We start from the raw sequence: 14,167 nt of genomic DNA, 5'->3' as shown, positions 1-14,167 counted from the left end.
GTGTTCCTTATATATTCTAGATACAAATCCTTTATCAGGTATATGATTTGCAAAATCTCGCATTCTGTGGGTTGTCTTTGTATTTTCTGGATAGTATCTTTTGAAGTACAAATGTTTTATATTTTGTTTGTCAGGTTTATCTATTTTTTCTTTTGTTCCTTGTGCTTTTGGTGTCACAGCTAAGAAACCATTACCTCATCCAAGGTCATGAAGATTTACCTCTACGTTTTTTTTTTTTTTTTTTTTTTTTTTTTTTTTGCGGTATGCGGGCCTCTCACCGTCGTGGCCTCTCCCGTTGCGGAGCACAGGCTCCGGACGCGCAGGCTCAGCGGCCATGGCTCACGGGCGCAGCCGCTCCACGGCATGTGGGATCTTCCCAGACCGGGGCACGAACCCGCGTCCCCTGCATCGGCAGGCGGACTCCCAACCACTGCGCCACCAGGGAAGCCCCACCTCCACGTTTTCTAAGAGTTTTATAGTTTTAGTTCGTACACTGAGGTCTGATCCATTTTGAGTTGATTTCTGTATATGGTGTAAAGTAAGGGTTCAGTTTTATTCTTTTGCATGTGGGTATCCAGTTGTCCCAGCGCCATTTGTTAGAACGACTTTTTTTCCCCATCGAATTGTCTTAGCCCCCTTACGGATGTCACTTGGCTGTAATGTGAAGTTTATTTCTGACCTCTTATTTCTGTTTCATTGACCTCTGTGTCCTCCTGCCAGTATCACATGTTTTGATACTCTAGCTTTGTAGGAAAGTTTGAAATCAGGAAGTGTCAGTTCTCCAACTTCATTCTTCCTTTTCAAGATTGTTTTGGCTTTTGGGGGTCTCTGGACTTTCCGTTTGCATTGTAGGATTTGCTTGTCAGTTTCGGCAAAGAAGCCGTGTGGCTAGTGATTAATTTTTATAAGTGACATCTATTATTATTTTTTCTAATTACCTAAGTAACATATACTGCTGAAAACCTGGAAGACAGAAAACTCAAACACAAGGCAGTGGTCATTTTAAAATTCGTGTCCCTCCAGGCTTTTTCTTTTGTGCATTCAGCTTTTCCTACACAAAATCTGAAATCATTTCCGAGTTGGTAAACGTCTAGGAGCACATTTGGATTGGTACCTTGGGAGAAATTTCTGGAAGTGGAATTGCTGGGTCCCACAGCACACACAGGCCCAGTGTGGAGGCTGTTTGGGCAGCAGCTCCGTCCTCCGATGGGCACCGGCCCCTCCTGGCCTCCCTGCCGGGTCCACACTGGGATAGTGGTTCCCTAGTCCGCGGCCCGGATCTCGCCACCCCAGCACCAGGCGCGCCTGCCCCACCCCCCGGGCGCCTCGTCTGCTCAGCTGTTTCCTGTCCCGCCCTTGAAGGCCACTTCCTCTGCTCCCGGGGCCGCGTGACCCCTCATGTCAGAATCCTTTGTGATGGCTCGTGCTCACCATTCAGCTCTCTCTGCTGCGTCTCCCGGCTGGACCTGGACTCCCGGAGGGCGGGGGACGCGCCTCCTTTGTCCCCATGTTCTGGCACCAGGAAGGCGCTCAGTGACAGCCGTTGAGCTGGGTGTAATACTGCCACTCAGCTCCAGTAGCTGCTGTGAAATCCCTAATGAAAGGCCAAGGTGGCAGATCCCTAGAGCTTTGTGGAATGAAGGGCCCGAGCATCACTGCGCTGCTGCGAGGGGCCTGGTGCTGGTGGCTGGAGAGGTAAAGCTACGGGGCAGGCCTGTCTGTGATCCCGAATCTGCTGTTTTTGGCCGTGTAACTGGGGCCCAGAAGGTGGATGTTGGGGTCTGGAGAGCTAGGTGGGTCTCTGCTCCGTGATGTTGGGGCCTGGACGGGGCAGGCGTCCTCCCAGCTGCTTCCAGACCCCCCTCCGTCATCGTACTGCCGACTGTGCCCTGCCACCCCTCCTGGTTCTCCCCTTTGTTCATTGATACCTACAGCCCCTGGCCTGGCGGCTTCCTCTCTGCCCCGCCCGCCCACTCCTGCCGCTCCATACACCGAGCTGGCCCGCGCACCAGCTCCTTCCTCAAGCTCCCCCTCTGCATCTGCCCGTACCCAGGGTCGGGGTCAGACCTTGCTTCTCCCCAACCCCCTCCCCGTGCCCCTCCGGGATCCCCACGTCCAGTCCCCACTACCCCTAGTGCCCACGGTCACTCATCTCATCCACTGACCCCTCCCTTCCTGGCCCAGGTGAGAGTCCAGGGCTGGCCCCGCCCCCACACCCCTCTTGGCCTTGGAAGCCCCACCCCCTGACCTCCCAGGTGGTTCCAGGTGGCTACAGGGCTCACCCTGCACCTCCTTCCTGTCTCTGCTCAGACGCCACTTCCTCCAAGAGGCCCCCTGACCCCCTGATCCCCGTGACCCCTCTGCCCTCTCCATCCCCAAACTCTGCCTAATTCTTCTCAACAGACTTATTTTTAAGAACCATTTTCAATTTACAGAAAAATAGCGAAGATAGTACAAGAGTTCCCATATTTCCACACCCAATTTTCCCCATTATTAACATCTTAGATCAACATGGTACATTTTTAAAAAATTAATTAATTAATTAATTTTTGGCTGCGTTGGGTCTTCGTTGCTGCGTGCGGGCTTTCTCTAGTTGTAGCGAGCGGGGGCTACTCTTCCTTGCGGTGCGTGGGCTTCTCATTGCGGTGGCTTCTCTTGTGGAGCACAGGCTCTAGGCGCGCAGGTTTCACTAGTTGTGGCACGTGGGCTCACTAGTTGTGGCACATGGGCTCTAGAGTGCAGGCTCAGTAGCTGTGGCGCACGGGCTTAGTTGTTCCGCAGCATGTGGGATCTTCCTGGACCAGGGCTCGAACCCGTGTCCCCTGCATTGGCAGGTGGATTCCTAACCACTGCACCACCAGGGAAGCCCCAACGTGGTATATTTGTTATATTAATGAACCAATATTAATACATTATTATTAACTAACACCCACCATTTATTCACATTTCCTTAGTTTTTACTAGATATACTTTCTCCGTCTCAGGACCCCACATGGGATCCCACGTGATATCCTGTCTTCTGAGCTCCTCTGGGCTGTGGTGGTTTCTCAGACTGTCCTTGGTTTCGATGACCTTGACGGTTTTGTGGAGGACTGGGCAGGGGTTGTGTTGGGTGCCCCTCTGTTAGGGTTTGTCTGATGCTTTTTCTCAAGATTAGACTGCGGTTATGGGTTTGAGGAGGGAGGCCACAGAAGTGAAGTGCATTCATCCCATCACATCAGGGCACACACGACAACGTGATTGATCGCCGTGATGTTGACCTTGATTACCCGGCTGAGGTGTGGTTGTCGGCTTTCTCCACTTTATTCTGACTTATTTTCCTCCATAACATCGATCACAGCCTGGAAGTGTGTGTATCTGTTTGTCTTTTAATGTCTGATTGGAAGGTAAGGTCTTCAAGGACAGAGACCTCTCTCGTCTTTTTTATCCCCAGAGCCTGGCACATAGTAGGTGCTCAGTAAGTTAATTGATGAACTCAGTGCCTGCTTATGGAGCTCCAGTGCCAGGCCGTGAGCACTGGAGACAGAGCCACAAACGAGAGGTCATAGTTCCTGCCCTCACAGAGCTTAAAGTCCAGCAGGGAGATCGTTACAAATGAAGATGTGTTCCCATTGCAAACGTGAACGGGGTCAGGGAAAAGGCCCTCGGGTGCGGTGAGAGCCATGATGAAGGGATGTGGCCTGGGTTGGGTGGGGGGAGGTCAGAGGATGATACGGAGCTTGAGACCTGAAGGATGAGTGAGGGCTGGCCCGGCAGGGATGGAGGGGAGTATGTTCAGGGTGGGAGAACTAGCACATGCAAAGGCCCTGGGGCAGAGACGGGCTTGGGGATTTGAAAAACACCGGTGAAGAGGCAGGGTGCTGGTGGAGCTGTGGCAGTGGCCCGGGAAGGAGGTTCGGACGAGGGCGGTGGGGAAGGAGGTTTGGACGAGGGCGGTGGGGAAGGAGGTTTGGACGAGGGCGGTGGGGAAGGAGATTTGGATGAGGGCGGTGGGGAAGGAGATGGCGGGAAGTGGGTGCAATTAAGTGGGCTGAATGGGTGAAGGGGTGAAATCCAGGCTCCTGAAGCTGGAGGGCGGTGTCCTGTTTCCTTCTCAGAGAAGGCGCGGGTTTGAGGAGGGGCAGGGGCGGGTTCAGTTAGAGATACTCATGGAGCACCCGAGCAGAAGGATGGTGCAGAGGCGGGGCTGGACGTTGAGGGGTTTCTGGGACGTGGGGGCGGGGGGAGGGCCTGAGCTGGCCCTGGAGGAGGATGGAGAGAAGGAAGAGGAGCCATCCAGGGTGATGCCCTTTAAAGATCCGGAGGAGAAGGCAGTATCAAGCAGGACCTCCGACACAAGGAAGCTGGGAGGGTGGTGCGAGAGGAGGGTGGGAGCTGGGTGACGGGAGAGGGTGCTGCGAGATGGGAGAGAAGGCAGCTGGGTGGCGAGGTCCAGCTCCCAGCCTCCCAGGATGCTCGCCCCCCAGGGAGGGAGACAGAGCAGGGCTGCAGCGTGGAGCCAGCTCCATCCTGCCGACCTTTCGGGAGTGGCTTCGACAAAACCAGAATGCCGCAGGGCTGAGATGGAGCAGGATTCTGTGGTCCTTCCCCCGACTCCATGTGCTCTGCCCGCCTTTTGTCAGTGGAGAAACTTTAGCCAAACCTTAAACCAGAGAAGTGAGAAAATGCAGAAACAAAGGAGAACAGGCTCACGAGACTAAATGATTGTTTAGGCATTAAGCATAGTCAAGGACCTTCAGTTCCTCCCCAAGGGCTACAGATAATATTCTGAGCCGCACGTATCCTGTGAGGTGTCTTATAGGTACTGAAACCCCGCGCCAGGTGGAAGAAGTGAACTACATGATGACCAGACTGTAGCCACGACCTAAGCTGCCACAATTCCAAGCATCGGCCTCAAGGAAATGGGAACAAACTGACCCTGGAACTAAAGAGTAATTGTAGTTAAAACAATCAAGAGGATGCTGGTCGGACCACCAATGACCAATTTCAAGATGACTTCCAGAGCTGCCTGTGCTGTTTCTGCGTGGAGCCCCGTCCCTCTGTCTATAAAAGCTCGTGCCCCCTGGTTGTCATTGTCGGGGGAGGGAGCCGGCCTTTGGACAGGCGTCCACCCTCTCCCACCCCCAGCTGCTGGCACCCAAAATAAAGCCAACTTTCCTTTCCACCATCCTCGCCTCTTCATCGGCTTTTGAGCGGCAAGTAGCCGGACCCCAATTTCGGTTACAGGACTGCTGTTAAGTGTAATCCCTTTAATTTACTTTCACTTCTGTTCTTCATGGGATCGTCTGATTGAACATTTTCGAGTTAGTGGGAAAATAGAAATTTCACAGAAATTTGCTTTGTGGCCAATTTTGCAGGTGGCATCCGTATCAGAGAGTGACAGAGGATACTCTAGTCTGGTTTGTGTCCTTTTGTTTATCTCTGAGAGGGCCAATCAGTGCCCATTTCCAGGAGGTTATTGGGACCAATTAGTTAGCTTCATTGGTTTTGCTTGCACAGGGAAACCATGTAATACGGGTATTTTTGATCAAGTCTGTTCAGACATCCGTTTCATCTTGCGGAGAAGTTTCATTTTGCCTTACGCAGCGTCAGCCAGATGGAATTTTGTTCAGCGGGAACCCTATTTCTCCGTAGATATTTTCACGATTGAAGCTGTCTTCTTTTATGATATATTACTCAGCGAATTGAAGGGAAACTTGTTGAGAAAAGGCTGGTCTAGAGAAACGAACACGTGTGTCCACATAGAAATTGTACGTCCGTGTTCACAGCAGCGCTATTGACAACAGCCCCAAAGTGGTGACAACCCGAATGTCCATCGGCTGGGGAATGAATCCGTGAAACGCGTCTCTCCGTACAACGGATTCAGCCGTAAGAAGGAACGAGGTCCTGACACGTGCTACAACTTGGGTGAACCTTGAAAACATCAATGATACGTGAAAGGAGCCAGACACAAAAGATCACGTATGACGTGATTCCTTTCGTACGAAGTATCCGGAACGGGCAGATCCACGGAGACGATGGTTTTGTGGTTGAGAGGAGGTGGGGGAGGGTAGAAGGGTGATGGTCTACCCTTGTTGGGTGATGGAAATGTGCTTCAGTGAATCATGGTGATGGTCGCACAGCTTGGTCAGTATACTAAACAACTGTGTGGAACATAAATTCTATCTCAGTGAAGCCTTGAAAAAATTAGGGTGCCGCTGGGAGCAGGCTCTCAGAGCCTGTCAGTAACAGCCCCTCGGGATCCCCTTCGGTCCACAGCGTTAGGCTCAGGGCTCTCAGGGATGGTTTTAGTGCAGATATTGAGGGAGGGGGTGGACGTTTTATGGCTCACCTGTGCTGTCTCGGGCCGTGGGGGGCGGTGTTACTGACGTTTCCTCATTTGATCCGCCCGCCTGTATATGCCGTGGTGAGCATCATCATTTCCTCTGGCTGAGTTCCCACACGTACCCAAGTCCCCACTGGGAGGAGGCCAGTCTGCCCGTGGTGCCGCCCTCCACCAGTCCTCCTGTGAATCCCATGGGAGCCCCGGCAGCCTGGGTGGGAGAAGCGTGCCCATCCCCTCGTGCTCTCCTGGCCCCTGCACTGGGGGTGTCTCGGTGTCCAGCAGCTCTCCGTTCCTGCTTGCTCTGGTCATCGCCTGGGCCCTCCTGGCACCAGCGAGCGAGGCCGTAACGCCTGTCCACCCCGCAGGTTCTCATCGACTGGGTCAACGACGTGCTGGTGGGGGAGAGAATCATCGTAAAGCAGCTGGAGGAGGACCTGTACGACGGGCAGGTGCTGCAGAAGCTCCTGGGTGAGTCCACGGGGAGGGCGGCCACCACGAGGGGTGGCCCCAGGCCGGACCACAAGATTCTCTACCGATGGCGACATCGGTCACTCGTCTGTAAGCCGCAGCCCTGAGCCCATGGCTCCCAGGCGGTGGCCCCTGGGGCCCCGAGTCACCTGCCCTCTCGTCGTCTCTCGGGTGGGGGTCCCGCTGGAGCTCCCAGTCACGGGGCTGCAGTGGGTCATTCACAGCTTCCAGAACCGTCTGTGGCCTCTGCTGTTGGATGCATGTGTACAAGGGGAGCGCGGTGATGGGGCACGAACGGGATGCCGTCTCCTCTCTGGGGCAGCCCTCCCTGCTGGCCTGCGCCCGTCCAGCTGTGAGCACCTCCAGCCTGTGCAGGCCCATCGGGGCCAGGGTGCTGGAGGGGGTGGCCCCCAGCCGTGCCCTTCAGGGGCACGATTTAGATGGGGGGTGGCGGGGGAGTGGCGAGGAGGGAGACTGACTGCAGACGCTCTTTTTATGTCTGTCCCTTGTGGACAGAGTTCCTCAGCAAAGTAACATCTGTAGAGCCCTTAGCGTGGGGCCGGGCACAGGGCCTGGGGTCAGTAAGGGGTAATGAACAACACCACAACAAAGACAAAGAGATGAAGTGTGCAAGCAGGGCTGCTGGGTCCCCCGAGTTCCTCTGAGCACCGGGCACACGGCAGCCATGCGTTGACCGAGCGAGTGAAGAAAGCCCTGCCGTTTCCTACCTGCAAGGACGTGGGCTCCTTTTATAGGAAGTGCAAAGGCCCTGGATAGGGTCCCCAGATCCCTGTGAGTGTGGCCCGGCGGACTCAGTGTCCCTTTGTCCGTTAGGATAGCTCACCTCCTGAAGGTCCCCGGGAGGCCCTGCCCCCAGCATTGGCGGGGTGCAGACCTGCTCCCTGGGCTCTTTCTATGCACGCTCTTCACCCCTTAATGACCCCACGGACCAGCGCTGTCCGGTGCAAGGGTCTTCCCAGCAGACCGCCTGGAGGGCCACTCCTTCCAGCCAGGGCCAGCACTGGGGTGGGATCATGTTTTACCCTGCAGGGGTGTGCTGGGGAACCCGAGTCAGGCACCTGGAGTTTGGGGGGTGCTGTTGTTGGGGGGAGACACTGAGGGAAAGCAGACAGTTGGGGCTGGGGCTGGAGAGGGGCATCCGGGGGGGGCAGCCCCCCTGGGGAGCTGACATCCAAGCAGGCTTCTGCACAGTTGTCACGGAAAGAACATTCCAGGCTGAGACTCTGCAGAGAGCAAGAGTCTGTTGTGTTTAAAGGGCAGTGAAAGGTGGCTGCAGGTGGCCGGGGTGGACAGATGGGGCCAGATCACGTCCAGTCCTGACAAAGGCTTTTATTCCAAGTGACAGGAAGCCGCTAGAGGATTTGAGCAGGGCCGTGACAAGGTCTGAGTTAGCGTTCTGAAAGGTTGCTTGGGCTTCTGGGTACAGAATGAATGGGGAGGCGGGTCAGGAGGGGGACCCGGGAGGTTAGTCAGGGCGCTGTCACAGCAGCCCGGGCATCAGAGGAAGTGGCTCGGTCCAGGATGGAAGTGGAGGATATGTGGGAGGTTAAAGCTGATGGAGGCATGAAGACTGCTGGCCAGGTTTGTGGCCTGAACAGCTGGTGAGTGAGAAAGCCCTTGGGAGTGGCGTGGTGGGCGGGGATGAGGAGGTGGGTGTTGCGTCTGCTAAGAGGGCTGATACCCATCCTGCCCGCGTCAGCTGCAGGGTAAGGGTGGAGACCAGCAGTGCAGAGATGGTTAATGCTGTGGGACCGGGTGGCCTCACCCGGAGGGGACGTTCCAAATTCAGTGTTTGGCTGAATGCCGTGGGCCAAGAATTAAATAAATCTCTGTTCATCTAAGCTGAGAACCCCCATCTTCAAATGAACTTCTTTAGTACAAGAATAAATCTGAAGTGTCATCAAGATCGTTTAGTAACTGTCACAATTTTATTATTAAAAACGTTGGTTGGGGCTTCCCTGGTGGCGCAGTGGTTGGGAATCTGCCTGCCGATGCAGGGGGCAGGGGTTCGATCCCTGGTCTGGGAGGATCCCACATGCCGCGGAGCAGCTAGGCCCGTGCGCCACAACTACTGAGCCTGAGCGTCTGGAGCCCGTGCTCCGCAGCAAGAGAGGTCGCGACAGTGAGAGGCCCGCGCACTGCGATGAAGAGTGGCCCCCGCTCGCCGCAACTAGAGAAAGCCCTCGTGCAGAAACAAAGACCCAACACGCCCAAAAATAAAAAGAATAAAAAAATTTTAAAAATCTTAAAAAAAAAAATGTTGGTTGGAGCTTTGTTGTTTCATAGTGTATCATTGGTCCAGCCATTCTCAGCCTGTCAGGTGCTGGATTGCTCTCGAGGTCACTGAGCCAGACATCTGTGATGATGGACACTTTCAGCAGAGAAGGATGGAGGAGGCATGGCTCTTAGGCTGGCACTGCCCACAAGGATTCTACTGATGGCGAAGCTGCCCTGGGTTATCAGCTTCCCTCGCTCTCTATGTAAAGACCTAGCTTCCCTCTGACTCTTGGACTTGAAGACTTGGCTGTTGGTGACAATGCTTGTTTATTGAAACAGTCCTTTGAACTGCTGCTTTGCTCACTGCCCAAAGGAGATACTTTCTGATATTTTCAGAAGCAAATGTAAGAGTGTTGTGCTCACTTACACTTTTATTTCTGATTCTTTTCGCATGCAGCTGTGAAATGCATGTCACTTGAAAAACTTGGATCCCTAAGCCTTAGGTCTAGTGATGTGGTCGTGGAAGTCTGTCTCTCAGGATCACAAGGTCGGCGCTGGATGTGCACCTGTCTCTCAGCCTTAGACGCCTATAAATGACGCCAGTGCCCTCTCTGGAGTAGAGTGTCAGGGGTATCTTAGAGCCAGTACCCTGCAAGAAAGCCTTGCCTGCTCAAGGCACATCCTTTCGGTCCCCTCTTCAGTTGGCCCCAGCAGATGCGGTACTTGCTCTGCAGTGGCTGTGGTTGTCACTGAGTCCTGCCACGTCCGTTTTGTTATCTGTGAGGTCTAACAAGAGGCTGACTTTGGCTCAGGCAGCCTTTTTAGCCTGAAGTAGTTGCAGTTCCATCCTGTTTGAATATCTTGCGTAAGTACTCTTAGATAGGCAATTCTGAAGCCTCTTGTGTGTCCAGTGCTTTGACATACCACTGTTTGAAGAAGAGAACAGTGGAAGAGAATATCCAGATATTAACAGAACGTCACTGGTCGTATTAATGACGTGCTGTTACCCTGATGAGATGCATTAGTAACCTACGTGATCACGTGATCCTGGGGCCCAGGGCTGCCAGGAATGATACTGATGAAGGCATTCAGCTCTTTACTTTTCAAAGGCAGAAGCTAAAACGAAATAGGAGATTTTGGCCGAATGCCAGGCCAAAGCTGACTTCTGTGCACCGGTAGAGAGAAGAGGTCTGGGGACCGGGCCCGGGGGCATGGTCAGTGGTCAGAGGAAGGGCCAGCACAGGCGTCTGGAGGGTCCAGCCAGGAGAGAGGAGGAGCCAGGGGAGCATTGCGTTCAGGAGGGATAGAGGAGGAGAAGACAGGACTGAGGGCGATGGGGACAGAGCACAGACCTCTGGGTTTGGCCAGCTGTGAGTCAGTACACTAGTAGGTCCCCAGATGTGCCCCTCTCCTTAAGAGCAGATTCCGGGGGCAGCTGCCAGACCCTCTGCCAGGGCAAGTTTCAGGGGGTGTAACTCTCCTGCATTTGCAGTGTTGTCCAGGTGAGCCACCTGTGGGCAGTGGCAACGCCCACACTGGAGCATCGAGGCAGCTCCCGGGCTGGCTGTTGTCCTGCTTCTGACTCATGACACACGCTTCTCCTCGTGAAAGGCAAGCCCTTCCTTATGTAGTAAGTGTTCACAGCCCCGCATTCGGCCGTCACTCACGTTTTCCAGCCACCGCTGAGAATCCGCCCCATCTTCCTCTGTCTGTTTCCACGCTAGGAAGATAGGGGTCCTGGCCACACCAAAACCCTGCGCTGCCCCTGCAGTCCCATCAGCGGGCAGAGTGATGCTGGTGATGAGGGCGGCCAAGGACCTCGTTCTCTCCCACCTGGGGGAGTTACCTGAGACGCAGTCACAGGCGGCACCCAGGCACGGCCAGCCTCCTTGGTTTCTGTTATCGGCTGAGTTGCATCCCCCCCCAGAATTCGTAAGACCTTGGGATGTGACTATATTTGGAGACAGAGTCTTTAAAGTGAAAACGAAGTCAGGGTGGGCCCTCAACCCGTCAGATTGGTGCCCTTATAAGAAGAGGAGGGCTTCCCTGGTAGCGCAGTGGTTAAGACTCCGCCTGCCAATGCAGGGGACACGGGTTCGAGCCCTGGTCCGGGAAGATCCCACATGCTGTAGAGCAACTAAGCCTGTGCGCCACAATGACTGAGCCTGCGCTCTAGAGCCCACGAGCCACAACTACGAAGCCCACGTGCCACAACTACTGAAGCCCAAGTGCCTAGAGCCGCAACAAGAGAAGCCACCGCAGTGAGAAGCCTGCGCACCACAACGAAGAGTAGCCCTGGCTCACCGCAGCTAGAGAAAGCCCGCGTGCAGCAACAAAGACCCAACACAGCGAAAAAAAAAGAGATTAGGATGCAGGCACACACAGAGGGGAGACCAGCTGAGGATGTCTACAAGCCTAGGAGAGAGGCCTCAGGGGAGACCAACTCTGCTGACACCTTGATCTTGGACTTCTGACATCCGGGACTGTGAGAAAGCAAATTTCCACCGTTTAAGCCGCCCACCCTGCGGTACTTTGTTACGGCAGCTGTAGCAGGCTGATACCGTTTCCTTCCCTTCTCCGTGCGCGACTCCTCCTCCCCCCGGTGTCATGGCAACCAGGTTTGGCTGGCAGCACGGACAGCAGAGATGTGCCGGGCTCCCCGCCACTCCCAGCGGGCGAGGCTCTAGGACCACCTGGCTCTCTGCAAGCCTCCTTCCTTCCCCAGGGGCCCCTGCTCCGTCCTGTCGCTGGCTTTTGAGCACCTGGGGACCTGCTGTGTATTTTCGGGGGGGGGGGTTCATGTGGGCAGACAGCTGTGGATGATTCAGCTAAGACCTATTAGAAACAGATGGGGGGACATCAAAACGCGTAAACAGGAATCATTCCCCTCCTTTGCTGAGCTGCTTTGTTTTGCCGCGAGCACTCCCTGCCCCGCAAGCTGAGGTTCTTCAGGTGTGGCTGACTCCCCGCTAGAGCTCTGTCTCCCGTGTCTGGGCTGCATCTGGTCCTAGGACAGTGCCTGGTACACAGTAGGTGCTCAGTAACTGTTTTGTAAGCGAATGAATGAATGAATGATTGGACTAACCCTGAGCCCAGCCGATATTTTTGTGTAATGAGAGGATCCTGAAGGGGGGATATCGAAACTGCTTGTTCTTGTTCTCATCGAGGGAGGGGAGGATGGGGGAGACAGTGTTGACGGAGCAGGGGCCTCCGGAGAAAGCGCCTTCCACAGAACTGTGCTGGGGAGTGCTGGCAGCAGCTCTGTGCCGGAGGCTCACAGCGCGTCGGGCTCCGTGCCCAGCACTTTGTCATCACCCTCCCGGTTCCTGATCTCGCCGTGTCCTGTGACGTGGCTTCTGTTGCTGTGCAGAGGAGATCTATCGGGGAACCCCGAGTCTTGGAATGAATGAATAGGCGGGACGCCGGGGGAGCCTTCCTCGCCTGCCCCTGAGCGGGTGGGGGTGAGGCATCCCTCCTGCTCCGCTCGGAGGGGAGTGAAGGCGCACGGGCTGGGGCTGGGATTCAGCTTCAGTAACTGAGTCTTGAGCAGATGTGACCGTGCTCGTCAGCTCCTCCAGACTGCTCCCCGCTCACTCTTGGTGAGAAAATTGTCACAGGCCTCTGAGTATCTCATAAGCCTTCTTACCCTACCAGCTGTTAGGGAAAGAAGAATTGGGAGCGAACGAGTGCAGGGAGGCTGAGGCAACCCCTGAGGCCCTTTCTATTTTCTCACCAAAGTTCTCTTCCCTCTGGGAACCCACTGGCCCAGGCTCTTCACCTCCGGTCCCTTCCCCGCAGGTCACCTCCTTACCTCCCAGCTGCACCTTGAATTATCTTATTCATTCTCTGTGCATATGCTGTTCCTGGGTGGGACGCCCACACTTCAATCCTTGAACTCCCCGCCCCCCTTTCATCCTGGAGTGATTTTCTTTCTTTTTTTAAAAAAAAGTTTATTTATTTTTGGCTGCATTGGGTCTTCGTTGCTGCGCACAGGCTTTCTCTAGTTGCGGCGAGCGGGGGCTACTCTTCGTTGCGGTGCGCGGGCTTCTCATTGCAGTGGCTTCTCTTGTTGCGGAGCACGGGCTCTAGGCACGCGGGCTTCAGTAGTTGTGGCGCGTGGGTTCAGTAGTTGTGGTCCACGGGCTTAGTTGCCCCACGGCATGTAGGATCTTCCCAGACCAGGGCTCGAACCCGTGTCCCCTGCTTTGGCAGGCGGATTCTTAACCACTGCACCACCACGGGAAGCCCCCTGGAGTGATTTTCTAAGGAAGAGGAGTGACTTGAAAGTTCAGAGTTCCGTGGCTCAGCATCCTGGCAGTCCCCGCTGTTGGCGATGACCTGCTCCACTTTGCAGCCCCACAGAGGATGGGGAGACCTCAATGCAGCCGGTTGGCCAGGCGGCCCTGAGCCCCTCCAGCTTTTCCTGACACTCTGCCTTTTGCCCTTGTCCTTCTTGTTGCAGAAAAGCTGGCGGGCTGCAAGCTGAACGTGGCCGAGGTGACCCAGTCCGAAATAGCGCAGAAGCAGAAGCTGCAGACAGCGCTTCAGGCGGTGCAGGAGCTGCTGCGGCCCCACGGCCGGGCGCTCCAGTGGACCGTGGACAGTGAGTGGCCGCCAGGATGGGGGAGGGGAGCCCGGCCTCTGAGCTTCCTGCCGTGTCATTCGTCTTCCTGTCTGGCCTTGTGGGGTTTTTTTTTCTTGACATCTTTCTTGGAGTATAATTGCTTTACAATGGTGTGTTAGTTTCCGCTGTACAACAAAGGGAATCAGCCATATGCATCCGTATATCCCCATACCCTCTCCCTCTTGCGTCTCCCTCCCACCCCCCATCCCACCCCTCTGGGCGGTCACGGAGCGCCGGACTGATGTCCCTGTGCCGTGCGGCCGCTCCCCACTAGCCATCCGTTTTACGTTTGGTAGCGCGTGTATCAAATCCGCTCACACGCCAGCCCTGAGGGAGGTGGCCAGGAGAGTAGGAGTGTGTCAGTGAGGGACTTAGTCACGCCGGCAGTGCTCTGGTTTCCCCAAGCTTCAGGGCGGAGAGGCACCGTTTCTGGGTCAAGAGAGACTTCCAGCGGAAGTCTTCCAGATTTGGGTTATAAGGCAGAAGAAGCTCTGTGGGGTTCTTGGAAGGAC

At 55.1% G+C, this 14,167-nt stretch overlaps 1 protein-coding gene across 7 annotated transcripts in view; it reads left to right on the top strand.

Moving 5' to 3' along the window:
• PARVB (parvin beta) overlaps positions 1–14,167 on the top strand; it is a 114,196-nt gene that overhangs the window by 68,893 nt on the left and 31,136 nt on the right. For all 7 annotated transcript variants that reach the window (XM_032645771.1, XM_032645772.1, XM_032645770.1 and 4 more), the window contains 2 exons: positions 6,691–6,793; positions 13,494–13,634. In XM_032645771.1, coding sequence (XP_032501662.1) covers positions 6,691–6,793; positions 13,494–13,634 — 244 coding nt within the window. The remainder of the gene's footprint in view (positions 1–6,690; positions 6,794–13,493; positions 13,635–14,167) is intronic.

This window comes from Phocoena sinus, chromosome 10 (assembly GCF_008692025.1).
Source record: "Phocoena sinus isolate mPhoSin1 chromosome 10, mPhoSin1.pri, whole genome shotgun sequence".
Classification (NCBI taxonomy): domain Eukaryota; kingdom Metazoa; phylum Chordata; class Mammalia; order Artiodactyla; family Phocoenidae; genus Phocoena; species Phocoena sinus.
This window is presented reverse-complemented; position numbering and strand designations above follow the sequence as displayed.